The sequence below is a fragment of the Hetaerina americana genome, unplaced genomic scaffold (genome assembly GCF_022747635.1).
Source record: "Hetaerina americana unplaced genomic scaffold, ioHetAmer1.1.p SCAF_37, whole genome shotgun sequence".
Lineage (NCBI taxonomy): Eukaryota > Metazoa > Arthropoda > Insecta > Odonata > Calopterygidae > Hetaerina > Hetaerina americana.
The window spans coordinates 2,894,626-2,913,806 of record NW_027286952.1 but is presented as its reverse complement, the minus strand read 5'-3'; the positions used below and the strand labels follow the sequence as shown (position 1 = coordinate 2,913,806).

The 19,181-nt window shown below is 36.9% G+C and overlaps 2 protein-coding genes across 3 annotated transcripts in view; both read right to left on the bottom strand.

Moving 5' to 3' along the window:
• The window catches only part of Nrx-IV (neurexin-4), a 62,653-nt gene that overhangs the window by 43,132 nt on the left and 340 nt on the right, over nucleotides 1-19,181 (bottom strand). The window contains exons 2-8 of one of the 2 annotated variants that reach the window (XM_071589408.1): nucleotides 19,091-19,180; nucleotides 17,277-17,473; nucleotides 5,703-5,844; nucleotides 5,407-5,610; nucleotides 2,143-2,309; nucleotides 1,855-2,031; nucleotides 1,608-1,769 (exon numbers count right to left, since the gene is read on the bottom strand). In XM_071589408.1, the coding sequence (XP_071445509.1) occupies nucleotides 1,608-1,769; nucleotides 1,855-2,031; nucleotides 2,143-2,309; nucleotides 5,407-5,610; nucleotides 5,703-5,844; nucleotides 17,277-17,473; nucleotides 19,091-19,180 (1,139 nt within the window). Of the gene's footprint in view, nucleotides 1-1,607; nucleotides 1,770-1,854; nucleotides 2,032-2,142; nucleotides 2,310-5,406; nucleotides 5,611-5,702; nucleotides 5,845-13,356; nucleotides 13,554-17,276; nucleotides 17,474-19,090; nucleotide 19,181 lie in introns of both variants that reach the window. The other variant, XM_071589409.1, reaches the window with a different exon arrangement.
• Nucleotides 17,874-19,092, bottom strand: LOC139691538 (L-aminoadipate-semialdehyde dehydrogenase-phosphopantetheinyl transferase). The gene has a single exon (XM_071589410.1). The coding sequence runs from the start codon at nucleotides 18,949-18,951 to the stop codon at nucleotides 17,959-17,961; it is 993 nt and encodes a 330-aa protein (XP_071445511.1). The 5' UTR covers nucleotides 18,952-19,092; the 3' UTR covers nucleotides 17,874-17,958.

The window sequence follows — 19,181 nt, the reverse complement described above, 5'->3', positions numbered from 1 at the left end:
AATTTTTGATCAAGGTAGTATACCTTCCGATCAAAGGAGGGGGGGGGGGGTTGGTCAGAGAGGGGGGTTGGAGGGGTAAAAAGGTTACAATGTCGCTGGGAAGAAAAGAGAATTACATCTTTTGCTCAGAAGAGTGGTAGGTCTAGGAGTTGGGAGTGGGAGGGATACAAAATTTTGCTGGCAAGATCATCTTTCCAACGGACACATTTCAAAATTTCTAACTGCTCCAAAGCATCGAGCCTTTGACTTTTTCTTCAAAATGAATAATTTTTGTCACAAAGTCACTTTTGTGGTCACTTTCGATCACTCCACTGCCAAATGGCGGAGAATACTATATCTTGGGACTATTTCTCAAAAAGTGATTAAAAGTTTACCTAAAGAAAAAATTAAATGTGCCTTTTACAGTCGTTCATGCCTTAAGAACCTGATCTCTCACACTAAAGATAAAGTCCCCGAAAACAAGAGGAGTGGAGTGTATGAGTTAAAGTGCTCGGATTGTAGCACAAAGTATATTGGACAAACAGGACTGAAATTTAAAGAAAGGATTAAAGAACACCAAACATGTGTAAAAAATAAGAACATAACATCCCTCTTTGCAAAACACCTCATCGAAAGTGACCACAAAAGTGACTTTGTGACAAAAATTATTCATTTTGAAGAAAAAGTCAAAGGCTCGATGCTTTGGAGCAGTTAGAAATTTTGAAATGTGTCCGTTGGAAAGATGATCTTGCCAGCAAAATTTTGTATCCCTCCCACTCCCCACTCCTAGACCTTCCACTCTTCTGAGCAAAAGATGTAATTCTCTTTTCTTCCCAGCTACATTGTAACCTTTTTACCCCTCCAACCTCCCTCTCTGACCAACCCCCCCCCTCCTATGATCGGAAGGTATATATAGCCAGCGTGCTTCTACGAGGACCACCTGAGGATGACGTTCAACGTCGAAACCTGGGTCGTGTTTTTAAATAAAGTGTGTGGAATTACAAAGTCAATTATTTCATTACATTTCAATAAATATGCAATGCTGCAATGCCCACTCCTAAAAATGGCAGTGACGCTGCAACCTGCTAGCAAAGTATAAAACAATTTCTGAGTTTTTTATGCCTACCCCGTGTGTCAATTGTTCGCGATGCAGCAGCCATCTATCATCATGTACGTGAAAGACTTGATACAGACTGTTTATCCAAAAGTTTCCACTTCAATGTGCCTCTACTCATTTCACATATCACCCGGTGTAAAGCAAGCACTAAGTTCATCATGTTGCAATCAAGTACCCATACTATTACAGAAAAAAATGAAATTTCTTGAAGGCCATTTTGCACAAACTGCTAATTGAGGCATAACTAATACAGATGAGTTTGTAAATTAATGAGTTTGTAAATTAGGCACAAACTCTAGTCATAAAAATATAATACTTCAAAAATATAACCTTATAATGATTAAGAGGTGCCTGCTTTCAACAACTGTTATTCATTATCACTATCCATATGTCCGACTCTTTATCAAAAATCCCTGGTTCGTGAAAACACTCTGATTGATGCTTCAAAACAACTGAAGGAGTGAATGACACCCGATATCTTACTACTAGTACTTAGGCACATGATACTTACTTTAAGGAATCCATCCGACGTAAACTTGTGAAAAACTAAAAGGCCATCATTTTCGTAGGTCCGGAAATTTAGTGATATATTTAAAGATTTTACGCCTTCGTATCCCGTCAGTCTCGCATGAGATTTCTCCGTTAAAAATGTAACAGGGATAATAGGAAGATCCTAAATGAGAAAAGAATAACAATGAATCATGGAGCACAACATAAAATCCACAAAATAACACTAGACGTCTGTCTGTATTCCTTACCGGACAGTGGTGGAACGTGTTGACAATATCATACAGCATTGTGTTGCTGTAGTCATCTTGGTGTTTAATGCCATGAATGAAGTTGGTGGAGTTCAGATAGAGATTTTCCAAGCATCCAGTGAAATTCTGAATCACAGACAAACCAACTTGCTTATTTGGCACTCCTCCAATGTAGAACTGGTGGGAAGAAGGAAAGAAGCCACTGAGCAAAGGAGCCAATCTCTCCCAAGGGAACTTAAAGAGCAACTGCTAAAGCCTCAGACCAAGACCAAAAGAGACACCACTCACGCCTCGATTCAGGTTCAGACGAGCAAACTCCCCCTTCACCTTCCCCTGGATCATCACCCGGTCCACAGAGAAGACTATCTCCCGTCTGTTCCTTGATATAACTACATCGTGCCAAACATTGTCGTCCAAGAGGCTGCCAACTGACAAACTTGTCATTATTCCAGAACCTGCAGAAAAAAGAAAGGGGTGCCCGAATAAAAAAGAAACTAAATACAAATGAACACACATATTGCATAGTCAAGTTAAGGCAGTCCTTTGAATTAAGAATCTATGGTAAGGATAACAACATGTACAAGTAAGTGCTTCCTCGTAGAATGCATGGCTGATGCTTTATCTATACGGGATGAGTGTCTAGAGAAGTATGTAATAGTATGTACCGTATTTCCCAGCACAAAAGATGTCCTTTTTTTACACCAAATTGCACTCTTAAAAATCAGCCTGTACCTAATTGCTCAGAGGTTTACGGGTACAAATTTGACCTATGATCGCAAGCTGATTCATCGGCTATTAAGTATTTTTTTCCCCACATCAGGCATAGAAAATGGTTGCCTTGATTACAAATTTAGATAATATTACTATTTTGGGTCAATAGCAAGCTACGGTGTATTATTTCATTGAAAGAACTTCCAACAATATTTCCCAAATAACTTGTAAATTTAAACAATGCAACACATTCAGTTACAACTAACATGTGACCCTGCCTTGAAATTTAATATTAGTCGGGTCGTTGGGTTTGTTTTAGGCAACTCAAATTGTAGGAGGGACATTCAATAAGTCCAATAAAATAAAAATGTGAGACCTCATCTTTGAGGCAATTAGAGGAAGAGCTTAGTTTGGAGACTTTAGTGATATGGGTGTGACAAAGAAGGGATAAAAGACGGGACATTCAATAAGGCCTTATGATAAAATAAATTAATTATTTTGGGCAGATTTCTTTAGTTTTCAATAAACATAATCCCCATTTAGTTCTATACACTTTTCCCAGTGTCTCTCTAACATTTTTAAAACATCCAAAAAGTAAGATTTCAGAAGGTTCACAAAATAGGCATCCGTGCCGGTAATGAATGACCTTCTGGTTGCATTTGAATCCTTGTCTGCATGGCCATTCTTTCAAGTTTGCAAATAAAAAGAAGTCACTGGGGGCCAAATCTGCTGAATACAGAGTATGTTGTAATGATTCGAACTTTCATTCCATAATTTTCACCACCACATGTGAATTCTCTTGATGGAAGAGAATTTTTTTCTGGGCCAAAAGAGGTCCTTTTCCTTGATTTCTTAGCTCAACCGGTGCAATAATCGCGCATTATGTACACTATTTATCACTTGTCCTTTTAGCAATTAATTGACACAAATGATTCTGCATTCATCCCAGCAGAGCCTCATAGAAACCCACTGTTTTGACTGTTCCTTTTCTTCTGAAGTTTAGTAGTATATCCCTGTTTCATCCGCACTAACTAAATACACTGTCCAGTAACAATGCAGAAACTCGGTCAGGATCATGAGAGAAAACAACCACACCAGCCTCCGAATAGACCACATGATTGCGTTCATTCTCAACCGGGAGTAAGAAGCAGAACCCATTTTGCTGGGATTTTATCACACCCAATTTCTCGTGCAAAAATGAAAACTGCATGCACCTTACGATATGCCAGAGACCTCCACTATTTTGAGAACTTTGATTCATCCATTACTCAAAACCATATCGTGGATTTTGTCAATCATTTCGAAGGAAGTCACTTCCACTGGACATCCTGAATGATCTTCATCATATGCGGTTGTACGGCCACGTTTAAACTCATTACTCCATTGCAAACAGTCAACAAATGCAGATGTGCCATGAACTTCATCCAAATCAGCTTCGACCTTCTCTGGTGTTGAGCCTTTCGACCCTTTTAGTGCCAGCGGGCCAATCTATCAGCCGGTGGGGTCTGCGCGGAGAAAGGCACAGGGTGTTTTTTCACTCCCACCTTTCCTTTTCTGTGTGTTGTAAAGCTTTTGCAGACAATGTTTGAGTCTCTGTTATGCATTCTTATCTTTGCTGACAAATTCTTGCAAGGAAAATGAAATTTATGTTCACATTTTGGCTATTTGAACATAACGAGTTTTCTGTATTTTAGCATATCTTCTTTTTTTTGCGTAGAAGATGCCGTATATTAGGCTTTGCATAAATTTCCAAGTGCAAACCTACAAATTCTACAAAACAGCCCTGGCATTTCTAACATATACCAGGGAAAAGAGGCTGGCACTAAAAGGGTTAAATAGAAGTCTTTGATCACCACACAAAACTCATTTCTATCCATTTTTCCAAAAAAAAAACAAAAGTCTGTTGCTTCAATCGACTATGAAACTTGAACGATGAAATGGATATAGCTGAAACTTCAACAGCAGTTAAGTAAGAGATGAGGCTTACCAAAAGAAAACCTTTTCCTACATTACAAATGCCATCTTTTGGATTTTCTAAGGAGTTATTGACTGGCCCCTGTATTTTACAAGATAAAGGGTAGCAAAAGCATGCATCTACATTAGACAGCTGAACACGTTTGCTCTTGGATATTTGTGCCACTGGGCAAAGGAAAATTAAGCGAAGTGGAGAAAGCGAGGTTCATGGTCCTTCAAGGTGTCATACAGCCACATTGCCCAAAATTAAGTTTCTACTAAATGCAACAAATAAAGGTGAAATTCAGGAATCAAGTATTTCACCACTTTTCCAGTGAATTCAAGAATCATTTCCAAACATTTGTCTAGCTCTGACAATTCTCAACCAATTTCAATTAATCATGGAAGATCTCAAGGGGAAGACTGGAGAAAATTGTCTTCTCTGCTCATTAAGAAAACCCACACAGTCAAGACATATCACCTTTAATCACGCTGAGGTTCTAATGTCACAGCCCCGCCCAAGCCTGTTTCAATGCATAAAATCCAATTGGCATCTATGTGATTGTCTATCAAGGAGTGGTTTTCAAATTTCTCATAGATTTACCCATTTTAATTTAAGTTGCAATAAAATATGAGTACTTTGTTTTGATATGAGGAGTGATTATTTTTTCCATTTAAAGTACATTGAGAAGGCTAACATTGCAAATAAGTTAAGACTCATACCATTATGAACTTCAAAGTAGATTTTATACGATTAAAAAATATGCCAAAGGTTTCGCTTGCATAACAGACAAATTGTATTGTCATTTATAAAAGAGGTGCCCAAATAAAAATTTTTTTTAAGTCATCAAAAAATGTATTAGGTAAAAAAAAATGTTAAATACTCACCCAGGTCAATGTTCAGCAGCATCCTGTTGTCCTTCAGCTGAAGAGCTATGTAATCACCTTGGGTGCCCCTGCTGTACATTAACACGCCATCGGCACTGTTTGTGCGGAATCGAAACCTAATAGATTCCCGCAGTGCTGCAATCGGATCCCTCATCAAGTCCCACCGGACCAAAGAAGAACCATTGAAGTACAGATTGTCAGCAACTGCAAGGATCGAGAATATTTTTACATGTTCGACAAACAAAAAAACACCATCCTATAAAGAATTATTGCAGTCACAGGAAACCAATACAAACCATAGTCACAGCCGTAGAGCTCCACCCTCATTGATATCCGATCCCTCCATCGAGTTGGATTAATCCGAATCCACTGTGCAATTATTGGCACTTCAAATACATTCTTGTGTGCATGATCACCATTGTGATTGCCTTTGAACATCTGGAGATGAAAATTTATACAGCACTCTATTAGACGACACATGTGTTCTTCCAAAATGAATGCAAGTATTATACATATGTATGTAATAAAAAGGTTAAGTTCCTACTACACATCAATGTACTAAACAACATAAAAACTACACAAAAAGGTCAGATAAAATAAATGAAATATTAAATATAACTTGAACTTCTTGCAAGCACTAAAACATTAAAGGTTTACAAATAACGACTAGAAAAGTCAGCTAGTATATGAAATAAGTAATATATAATATTAGTATAAAAGTCAGCTAGTATATGAAATAAGTAATATATAATATTAGTATAAAAGTCAGCTAGTATATGAAATATAGCCCTACGTAGTGGACAAGACAGGGACAAGTGAAATTGTCCAACGTCATCATTCCGTATGAGCAATGTGAAATGCAAACCTGCAGAAAAGTAAACGAATGTATGACTAACACATTCGATGATTCAGTAGATGTTGAATTGATATATAATCTAGGGTTATATTCATATAAAATCTTAGGTACCATTTACAATCACACTTAATAGTAAATTTCCAACAACTTCATTTGATATGAAATAAAATAAAATTATTTCACGGTCTGGCATGTTAATAACATAAAACTAAGCAATTCGTCCGGGTTAATTATGAAAGTTCTAAGGAATGCCTACTGAGTGAGGATTACCAGTCTGTATTATTGCACTCTTTCTAGAATCTGGGGAAGGGTTACTAATGATCCTGTTCAATGATTAATCATTCAATTTTCTTCAAGGTGCAGAGGTCTTGATCCGCTACCAAGTTGCCTTTGCACTGGACTCTTTGCCATCCGTGATCACTCTTCCAATGAACGTGACTTGGCTGGAGATCATTACTGCTGGATTTTTTTCCCTTCCCAAAATACACTCTCATTAGAACACTGGTGTCAACCATGCCTGGCCCCCATCGCCTATTGGCAAAACCAAGTGAATGGCCTCGTAAACATTCTGAGTTCCCTCTGAAACATTACACTATAGCAAAATTCAGTAGCCCATTATCTTACCCACTGAAGTGTTTTCACCGAAATGAAAACACACCTCTTGTGGAGTGTACAATTTGTGCACGAGTGCAATTGGAGAATCATGTGAAAATGTCCGGGGCCAAGGAATGTATATTACAAAAGTGGGATATTCGATCAAAACTGGACTCGATGGACTTGTTGACACATCATAGAATAGAAAATGCTCAAAACCATTAAAAACATTCACCAACTGTTTACATGATTTGAGAGAAATGAGCAGATCAAGAGAGTCATGGCTGCGATTGGTCAAAGTGACTCTCCGGATTGAAGCAAATGCACAGATATAAAGTAGCATGGAAGATCTAATTAAAGTAGGGAATTAAGTTTCCAGAAACAACTTATGATGAGACTTTTTCTTCTCCAAAAGAGAATGGGATTAACTGTTATTGGACAAAAGAGAACTTTTGTTCCCATCAAAAAGTGGGCCACATTGGCCAAACAGGAACTTTTGGGACCACTTGCTCTTGCTTATCACATGCCTCTTCAATGACACACTGTTACTTTTCTTTGCTTGGAATTTTCAAGGTGCTGAATGGTCATTCCTCGTCTCAGAGGCATTGCATCGTATAAGCATTGCTCTGTGTTCCCCTAGTTCTAAGCATCGTCACTGCTGGGTCAAGAGTTTCTTGGAGATGGGCAAAAAAGTTATTCATCCAACTTCTCAGTTGGACAGTCTTGAACACGTGGATTACCTAAATGTATGTCAGCAGCAAACAGAATCGTATGGAGTTTCGTTCAACTCTCGTTTAAAATCTGTTGAAGGAAGCCCAGGAGGAACATCACTTAATTCATTGCCCTAGAGCTTGTCCCTCTCCTGCTTCAGAAAACGTTCCTCAACTCTATTCGAGAGATAATGTGCGCTGTGCTGGGAGGGAGAAAAAAGCAAGTCACTCCTTATGCTTCGCTCAAGGCAAATAAACGCATGCCGATTTCCATTGATCAAGGGACAACGCAAGCCTCTTCATTGATACTAGTTTAACAAGTTACAACAACAAAACAAATATAGAAATAATACTCATTTGTAAGAACATCACTCGCGGATGAAATCTGGAAGGAACATGATAACTATACAACAAAAACATTGTTCATTTTCGTAGTTTCTAGTTTTACTAATTTTTTTCACTGTTAAAATTTTTGGGTAACATTTAAACCAAAGTTTAATATTGCATATATTTTACCATATTATGCCCTTCCTTTTTTCACAATAACTTTGAATTTGACTGAGACCAACTAAAAAGGAAGTGGGCCACATAGTCGAAATAAAATGACAGGAAAAATTCCAGACAGCAGGACTATTAGTGCAAATTTAAATGTTAGCTTTAAAGATTAAAGGAATGAATGCTGGTAAATCCACAAATCATTTTAACTCAATCTTTCTGGAACTGAGACTACTCGGTACCACATGTTTCTAATGACTCTTGCCAATTACATTGTCATGGAAACCTTTCCTTAAGTTTCATACACTGGTACCAATAACTGGTATCCGTATATGAAACTTACAGAGTCATATTCCTCAAAAAGGGCAGGTGTTTTTTAAGGCCTCCTTTCTTATTAGGACCTGAATAAATACAAAACACAGTTCTGAATTCCATACATCACAAGTTCAAACCTGAGCGGTGTGAAGTTAAGTCCAAGATGAGAGTTGGGTACCACAATTAAGGAATAATTTGGGTTGAAAACATCATTTTCTTTGATAATTGCTCACCAGACCTGGCATTCTTGCCATGATGAATAAAATACAGTAAAAATTGATCAATAAACTCTTCTCCATAAAATTTTCATGATATGTGATGTAAATTAGTTGCCTTGGTCCCTATGTACATCTTCTATTACCTCCGTTTAATGGCACTTGTGTTCTGTAAAATTAACAGATAACTCAAACTCCTTCGAAAGCCATGTTTGTAACCACTTCCAATGGCTTGGAGGAATGAATTTGTTCACAAATTAAGATGCAAACAGTTTGGACAGAGAAGTAAAAATATTTCCCAACAAAACTGTGACACACAATTGATATTTCAGCAGAACAGGTTGCTAGTTTATACTAATGGTGGTAATGTTGTTCATCTCAAATGTGCCTTTAATCGGTTTAAACAAAACTGTCATTGCGGGAACAAAATTAGTCGAACAATGGCAAACATTTTTAAGCCATTCTGAGGGTACGTCCATACAGATAAACCTTGGTAAAAACTAACTATTTTACAGGAAATCCTGGCCCAATTGAGTTCAATCTCTTGTCCTGAGGGTAAGGATTAAAATTCATACAATTATGAATTCTTCAGGACATTGCCATAATGAGTACTCATGGTACCATATAAAGCATCAGTTTTTTAGCATGGGAGTTTTATGAATCACAAGGGCCAACCTCAAAAAACCAGCCATATGTATAACATATCACAAGGTGATATCACAAAGATGTAACCAGGAGCTGTGATATATGAGAGGAGCATTCACAAGAGATGCATCTCTAGCTTGGATGGACAACCTCTCGGCTGAGCTGACTGTGACAGTTCACAAAAAAATGGAAAGGATGTATTAAACACAACACATGATATATATAGATACATTACTATTCTAATTAGAATTTTACACAATAGAATAATTGAATGAAATAACTAACACACAAGAAATTAAATTGAATTTTACACAATAGAATAATTGAATGAAAATTGCATCATGTTATCAGTCTGAATTCATTTGCTTTTGAAAACAATAAGTGCAGACCTGGTCAGTGTTTGCTCATTTCCTCTAAATTACCACTAAATTATATTTGCAACTGCACTTGTTTCAGCTTATGAGCATAAATTACTCCAACCTTCATCCTTAATTAGTATTATTCACCATAATTAGCATTATTTTATTCGAATTGCATCAATTTTATGTAAGTCCATAGCTACCACAGACATGGATTTCTGGCGGCACATTCCCCGGTTCTGACTGAAAACATTTGATATGTTGACCCTTATGAAAGCAATGATATTGGCATAGAGGAGAACTTGCTTGGAAAAGAAATTTATTAGCAAAATCAGCCGTACGTTAAAACTGAATGTGTATGTTTCTTTCATTAAACAGTCAGCAGGAAAATGTTTTTAGAAATGCAAGAACATGATCAAGTTATTAACTATGTATCTTATTATTGCTATGTTTATAATAATAATCCATGGTTCTGGGACTATTTCTTAATTATCTACATTGTATGCAAATGCAATTTGTATCAAATCCCAAGACACCACACTTATCTCAATTATTAACCTCACAATCGTCACATTGTAGTGCCACACCCTTGAATACCCTCTTGGCCCATGCGTAAAAATGATGAAATTCAACTTGATAAAGCCTAGAAAATTCACAACAATCGTATCATGCAAATTTTCACAGGAAATCACGTTGTTTACATTTCTTTAATTGACAATCATTTGCCAATAAAATACCTGAAGTTCAATTTTTACATAGACACTTGGCACTGCTGATTTATCAAAATTTTCCCATTCTGAGAGATTGTTCATGTTTCACTGCACACGAGGGCGCAGTTACAGGAATGACTTGAAGAGATATGCCCAGTAGTGAGAATGTCAATGATTGAGAGTGGCCATAACAAAGCTACACCCAAGTTTTCCTCAAAGATAAAGAGTTACCATCATTTATAATTAAATACTATATCATACAATCTAACATCAAATACTGAGGAGTATTTGAAGCCCTTGAGTAGAGAGCTAAATACTAACAATGCATGCAGCCATGAGGAACAGGTTTTCAAAAAAATAATACAAGATTCTGACCAAACAAGGCTACATTAGTTGATTCCAAGCACCAAAATGAAAAATATTACAAACCAATGAAAAATTGACCCCAAACACTGAATAGAAGACTACTGTACATTTATTCAGCTAAGAAACCCAGCAAAAACTTGCTATGAAGGTGCCATGCCAACATTATCATTTAAACATGGAAATTTTTTTGCAAATTATTACGAACGATGCAATTATACGAACAATATGACCATTACTCTTGGCTAATAGATGTTAATTACCCACCACCATTGAGCATACACAGAATGTCAGAAGATTTGAAACAACGAATTGGACTACCAAAGAAGAGTTTACTTAATTCAAAATTAATAAGATTTTTAATTTATTCATTCTTAATAATTTCATAAATATAAAAATATGCCAAAAAGCCATAAACCACTATTTCCCTTAAAATTGGAAGCATCTAGCCCACATCAGAAGACAATATACATAAGTATTCTCAAAGTCTTGAGGTAACTTGAGATAAGAGTTAACAGTGCAATTCAAATCTTGATGTAATGAGTGCATTTACATCACTTGGAGAATGCAGTCACATCCATAAAATAATCATGCAAAACATTAATAAGAACCCAAAAGGAAATGAAATTCCACATCAATCAAAGTGGAGAAAAAATTGTATATTTTTACAAGTTATGCCACGAGAATCACTTAACAGATACCCAATTTTTAAGGAAAGAATCTACCATCAAAAGTACTAGACTGACTCGTGAATGTATTAAAAAAAAGTATATGATCACCAGATGTTACAAAATAGACAAAGATCACAAACAAAGACACCCACAAAAACATCACGTAGATGAAGACATCAAGTAAAATTAGGAGTCCAATCAATAATTTCAGGGTGTCCAGTTTCAGATGAGAGTTAAGTAGATCTAATCATTCAAGAAAATCAAATTGAAAACTTCCACGCTGTACTGCACTTCTTGGATTTTGCTTCGGCTTTGAGCTAGCGGACTAAATGATGTAAATTAATAAAGTAAACACCTATGAACCTCTTTTAAAATATAATCCTATATTTATGAGAGCTATGAAAGCAACAAAAAAGGAATGCATTTATTAATTAATGAATATGGATGCAAGAAAATCCTAAGGTGTGTTTCTAGTGAATCTATGTCAATCTAGAGCTAACATGTAATTTAAAAATTGAAAACCAATTTTGATGAAAACACCTCTTTGTAATTGGTGAGTATTTGTATAACTTTTATACCCACTCCCCCAGGGGTCATTCAACCACCATTTGGCGTGAGGGGACAGGCAACAAATCCAGAGATTTCCAATTCATGAAATTACAATCCCCTTCAACTTCACGATAACTTATACTCCACCATCAAATGGAATATATAAATTGCATTATATAGCATCCTACATGATTCCCTCCACACATGTTAAACCTTCACTAAATATCTTCAAGGGTATTTGCAGGAGGAGGAAGAATAATGTCCTGCAGAAAGAAAGATTTTGACCATAAAATAATAAAAACCTAAGTTATTGCTTAATCATGTGCATGACATACCAAAGCAATACTGCAACTTCTTTTAATGGCATTAAAACCTCAAAAACACTGAGAAATCATGGACGTCCAATCAAGATATTCTATTATTCTCGCAAAGGGAACTATTTAAGATGTACATTAATGTACATGTGCATGGCCTTCCACAGAAAATTTACCAGGATACATTTTGGTTCATGAAAGCATTACTTGAAGGCACTGCCGCCAGTGTGAAAGCAATAAAATTGAAGTGAATATCCTCCATTAAATACACGCATAAGGAAGGAGACTTTGTGGCATGGGAGGGGTTGTGGAGTTAGACACACCTTCACCCAACTAAATAGATATGATAATGGATTGAATCCTGGCATTTAAAGACGGCCCTTTTTCCTCCAATGTCCTGCATATTCCTTTTAACATTCACCTCACGCTGAAGTTCCAGCTATAAACTTTTACTGCTTTCATCTAAAGCATCACATTATAAATCATTATTAAGAATTATTCCAAAGAAACTGCGGGAGATGCCGCAACAGTAACTTTTAACGGAGTCATCCGCTAATGTGCATTTCAATTCAACAATTTCTGAGTGTAAAAATCATAAGATTCTCGAAAACACTGAATGTGATTTTGAGAAAATTCATACTTTCCATGTTCAATGGATTCCTAGCTTTGTCTTATAACCAAATGAAAAAAAGATCTCAGGAGTTTTTTTTGAGTCAGCCATTCCACTGACAATTAGGAAAAGAGCAATTTAAGAGCAAAATTCATAACTAAAGTTTGTAGATTTAAGTGTTCTGAAATTCTCTAAATATTTCCATCTATTGGAATTTGTTATTTGGGAATTAGAGCACTGATTTTTCCTCCTTTTCAACTTGCGCCCAAGGCAAGGCTCTGAGCCAACATCTTAGGCCTACAGAACACTCATCTACCGCCCAAAAACATACGACACAAACATTTTTGCTTCAAAAGTGGTTCACTTTACACGGGAGGGCTTGCACGTTAAGACATTCATGCAAGAGACAAGCACACTCTTGGTCATCGTTATAAATAATTGTCTAGGGAAACAAGTCCCGATTTGTTCAAGATCCCTGGACACCCTGAATGGACACCAGAACACTCAGAATGGGGTCATTACATTCGAACATTAAAGAGAGTACCTCTGGCTCTCCCGTTGCACTGGCGTAACTTTTCCAATTATCTCCATCATCCGAGTACTGTACAATGTATTCTGTGACATACTCTCTTGTTTTTGAACGCCCCTGAGTCGCAATGGCTCGAATCTCTTTCCTACTTGCCAGTTTTATCTTAAGATATTCGTAATAATTGTTTTCCTGAGGGGTCCACGCAGAATTCCCTGTAATTCACCAGGGATTATGGGGGAAAAAGGAGAGAAACAACAAAATTAGTTGGATTAGTAGTCATAGATGGTGAATGCATGCAAAAACAAGTGCAATGAGAAACCACAGGCACGCCTCGGTGCTGCATTTGCAATTCTTTCGCAGCGCCTTTCGTTTAAGTCACCAGAGTTGATTAATGATTAGTGCACAAGACTGCGGGAGATGCTCACATGTTTCAGAGATGTGCTGTTCAAATGCCAATGATTCGGAAAGGAAGTCAGCTGGAAAGCATTCAGATGGAAAAGTGGGCACGCACACATAATGAGCTAAGTTAGCCTTGTTCGCAAGTATTTCACTCATGAGCATACCTTTAAATGATTCAATGCTCATAAATGGTGATTCTCACACAACACATAAATACATCTCACTCAAAGCATACTCTACTTTCCTCGGTCTGCAACGGTCTCCAAATGTAATTACTTATTAAATCACCTCCTTCAATGGAGACGCACCAAAGCCAGTTGCAGAACTGGATGGAGAGCCAACTACGTCATTTTTCATCCACAGACATCCAGCTCATCAATCAGGAATTAATTCACTTATAAACAAAGAGTAACACAAAGAGCACCAAGCATGCCATTTATTTTAGAACACAGTAGTGAAAGATAATAAGGAATTTTGTCCTCATCCTTTTTTATCTGGGACTTCATGGCATTTGCAAAATTGATTCAACCATTCAAGCAATATCACTAAAATTCTCAAAGGGAAAAGAAGAGGAGTCATTCAATATCTGTTTAGGTCAACATGGGAGAAATATTGGTATCATAGGATCTTGAAGCTACATTAAGAAAAAATTCATCAAAACCAAGATAGGCAGCCCTGTCACCAGCAGCTCAAGTAGGAACATTGGTGATTTAGTGAGATCAATTTGATAAACATAACAGTTTCATGCTTAACTTTGTAGAATTCCTTCATGATGAGGGTATGGAAAAAACCTTTTTACTTCCAAATGAAGTTATTAAAGAAAGAAACTTTGCACTTTATGTGGAGGAGCAAAGTTTATTTCTCTCCCCTCATGATCAATTTGAGTTATGCTATTATTGCACCCATATTGCATCTCTAGCAAAAAAATGGCATAGCTGTGTATCACATTCTGTTGAGACACTTAGTGGATGAGATAATTTCTACACAATGAATCAATTCTAATGAAATATTACGCTTTCTTTAGTTGCCATCATGTTGGATGTGGGCAATTCATCATCAATAGCCTTGAGCATGTGGTATCTCCTATGATGCAGCAGAAGGTAATCACCAAAGGGCTATGGTTGGCAGTAGCAAGCATAGAATTTGATGGAATTTGGGTCCTCAATACCCTCATATTCACAATGAGGGAGCATATGGGGCTGGTGCACTATATGTTTTTCATCTTTGGTTTCTAGACAAGTCCCCATTCTCCTCTCAGATAATGTCTCATAATTAGTTCACAAAAATAATAAAATTCCTGTGCTTCAATTAAAAGGCTATGTCCTCAGCATAGTAATGGAGACAAATTTTGATCGATATCTGAAATTTGGAGGTTTACTAAGAAGTGCATTGAATGCTACAAGCCTAATTAGAGTACTGCAGTGGATAAATACAGTTTCCCCTCAAATGCCACTTCACTTTCACCCGTAATTAAGCAATAAACCAGACAAACTCAGAATTAAATTTGGCTTTCCACTGATGTTAAAAGGCATATTCTGAATGGCTTCCCTTACCCTCGGAATGACTGTCTCCCTGAGCCCATATAGGACAATAGTAGAAACGTAGCAATAGTCAGATCTTCACATCCCTCAAGTGACCTAAAGCAATGAGACAAAGGAAAACTAGTCTCGTAGAAACAGAATAAGAAATGTGCCCCCTTTGGTGAAAAAAACTCATTATTTTTTGCACAGACATCATGATCACCTTAAAATGCAATGATGTCACACTCATTTTCTGTCAAGGTAAACAAAGTTCAGGGAGACCATCTTCTACCAACTACGTGCAAGTTGAAGTTGATAAAGCAAAAGTGAAAAAAACAACAGATATTAAACATTTAGACAATGGAATGTACTGAAAGTGGTTAAAACGGTGAGTCATGGGCATGTTTTCTATATTATACTTAATACATGCACTATACAGTGCGTGTGACTGAATAACTTATGATCAAAATGACAGCTGCAGTTATTTCCAAGGGTGAGAGAGCTAGAAAAGCACTTCTGGCATTAAATGACACCCCACATCATAATATACTATTTAACACACACATTTTCTGCCTATCTTCATTTTATTCAACATGCTTGTCCTTTTCCTCCCCATACCTTGCTTCCAGAACATTCTTCCTTCAGTCTCTCAAATTTAAATCTGAGTCCAAAATTATCACCTTTGAACTTTTGGTCAGTAAATATTTAAATTTCCTCTCCTGAAATGTTGATGATACCAATGGATATCACCTAAATTGAGCTAGATCCTATTTTGTTAGTTTAATTCAGTTTAGCAACACCAATGCTACAAGCATGTTTCATATAGAATGACTCACCAGTAGCTTTCTCTTTGTAAGGACTCTACCAAAGGCAGAGCTCATTCCACAGAATTCCATGTACCAAATGTTGGTATGGCTTGTTCAATATAATTAAGGAGAGATGAGCATCATTTTGTTTGGAAATGATACACACCGTTACTTAGTTATTTATGTGGCCCTAAGGAACCAAGAATTTTACAGCCAGTAATTTTAAAAAATATCACAATTGCACTATCCAAAGCAATAGCATGATTTAAGGAAACCAATCCAAGTTTAAGGCATTCCCCAGGGAGTAATGCCAGGGGTTACAATACATCGAAGGCTGCCGTCAAAAACAAGATTGACGAATAAATTGTTAAATTGTCAGCAAGGATAAAATGGGGATAAAACTATACATCCTAAGCTGATAAAATGGCTTCTCTGAAGACATCAAATATGCACTTTCAAAGGCTGTAAAATGCACAAGTAAAGAATAGTCATGACTTACAAATGCAAATCATAACACGTGAATTTAGGCAATGAATGAATGATAAAGATTGTTCACTGGTGAAGCAAAGAATGGGAGAAATTTGAGTTCACAACATTCTGCAAGTACAACGTTCAAATTCTAAACTCACCATTGCTGGAGCTTCACAATTGGATTTGATCCATCTTATTATCGTTCCGAGCAGCCTACAGAGGGTGAGAAAATGCTCCAATGACAATTATAGATTCAAACAATCTTACTGTCAAGCAACTGGCTATCAGAATCGCTACAGCATCTGCATCCTTCAAACCAGGACAAAGCCTTCTTGAAAGTAGAAAACCCTACGCTGGGTAGTCACCTCAGAACAAAGCCACAACAACAACACCACCATATAACAGGGGGGAACTAATACAAACACATTCCAAAGAAACGGCCTAGTAAAAAAGTGCAAAGGCAAACAGCACTTGCTACTATTACGAAAAATCAGCACTATCCTCTTGCATTACCAAATCCACTTGAGCCTTCTAAAGCTGGTCAAAAACAGCAGCATAAAGAAATAAAATAACCAGCTCATTCAACTAGTTAGCCATCATTCATCAGCCTTGTTACAACATCTACTTAAAAGAGTTCCAATAAACAAACTAGGAATTACTTCATCTAAACTAACGTTATTGATCACAGATTTTTCACACCAAACAATGGAAACACTGCGCCACTTATATCACTATCTACCTTGATGTTGCCGTCGGGTGCCTTGTAATCTGCAAAATCATAACCATTGCTCCCGTAGCTGATGCCATACTCCTTCACATGCTCGGAAGAGTACGGCCGGCCCTGAGTGCTCACACCTGTGACATTCATCACCTGACCCAGGTCAATGATGAGATACTGGTCAAAATCTGAATTAGCGGCAGTCCATGCATTTCCGTCTGGGAGCAAATCAATAGAAATATAATGATAAACAAAAAGTAAAAACAAATGCCTAACATGCAACAATGAAGATAAAAGGATGCACAATAAGGTTCTGTAAAAAACCCAAGTGCTACATCTAGTATGAATCTAAGTCATTCAAATGAATAACACTTATGCACAATTTAGAATACATGCAATAACTTTATATAAAACTTAAAATTTTTTTAAGATGGTTTGACCGAAAAAAGTCGGGCTATTTCACAAGACAAATGCAAAAATTAACGTTGACTCTAGATCTATGGACTAAAAACAACACAAGAATACCAAGCTTGTTGTAAATATTTTATTAAAATGCAAAGCAAGCAATAGTACATCACTCTTGCAAAGTCCATTGCAAGTTATTTAAAAAATTAAGAGAAACCTACAAAATATACTTAGATACATTCAAGTTGAGGAATAACAAAGCATGTAGTGGCTTAAAATACACAACCAAGGTGACACGTCAGGAAGGCTTTTCCTCTTTGGAAATGAAATCCTCACAGAATGTTCTGTCTTCAGCAGATACAGGTATACTCCCAGACAGCAACTCATCTAAGTCAATATGCTTAAAAATTTCATTCCCAAGATCTGATTGATTTTTTTCTTTTCTAAAAATAGCAACTGCTACACAATGTTCATCATTTACGAGCGACTCCTCGAAAATCCATTCGTTCATTGCTACACCATTTAAAAACACAGCCGAGTCTTTAGAGATATGATTTGCGGAAAGTACTTCCGACGGTATTCTAAAACTTATACTTTGCAAATCCACTGTGATTCCAGTACCAGTGGCTTTTACGTAACTTTCTTTCAAGCACCAGTTTCGGCAGAACATTTTTAACATACTTTCATCCTTCTGCATTTGCATTAATGTGTCCTTTCCTGCTTTTCTAATATTATCCCACTCATTTTTTGAGAACTGACGAGACATAATTCTGAAGAAATCTCCAATTCCTTTCCCACCACTGTACTCTAATTTCATGACATCAACGCCTAGTTTCATATCACCCTTTCTACCGAATTCACCAGCAAGAACTGTAAAATTACCTTGATGAGAAACATTAAAAATTGGTACTAATTCTTGGTTATTTGAGTCATTTGTGAGAAATGGCTTCCCTGAACCATCCCTAGCAAAGTTTATTTCATTGTAGGGAATACCTGTGCAAAGTGACACATACTTCCTCATCATCAGACGACCAATTAAAGACGCTTTCGCGTCTTTTCCATAAACAAAGCGTCCAATTCTTTCTTTCTCTTCCGACTGAATACTCCTTGAGGCTTTAATAATTTCTGACTCATTCGGTTTCCAAGATGTAAAATCAAATGCCCACCTAACTGACAAAACTCCGTTACTACGGGCATGTTTTATCCATTGAGTACACTCCATTGCGATGTCTGTTGGTTTTAAACGCAAAAATAATGTATTTTTATGCACCCACAAATGATTCTGGAACATCCGGCAATCACTAACAATAACATGTTAACACTGATAGCACAAAGTTACTTAATAATAGGTTGACCACGTTTGTGTCATGTATACAACAATCAATATCTTCAAAAATTGACGTGATCTTGACCAAAATTTGTGGTATTACCATCTAACTTAGCACTCTGCGGGCCTCTGTCACGAAGGGATGAAGTAGCTGAAAGAACAGCTCTGTGCAATAGCGGTAGATTACAGTCATC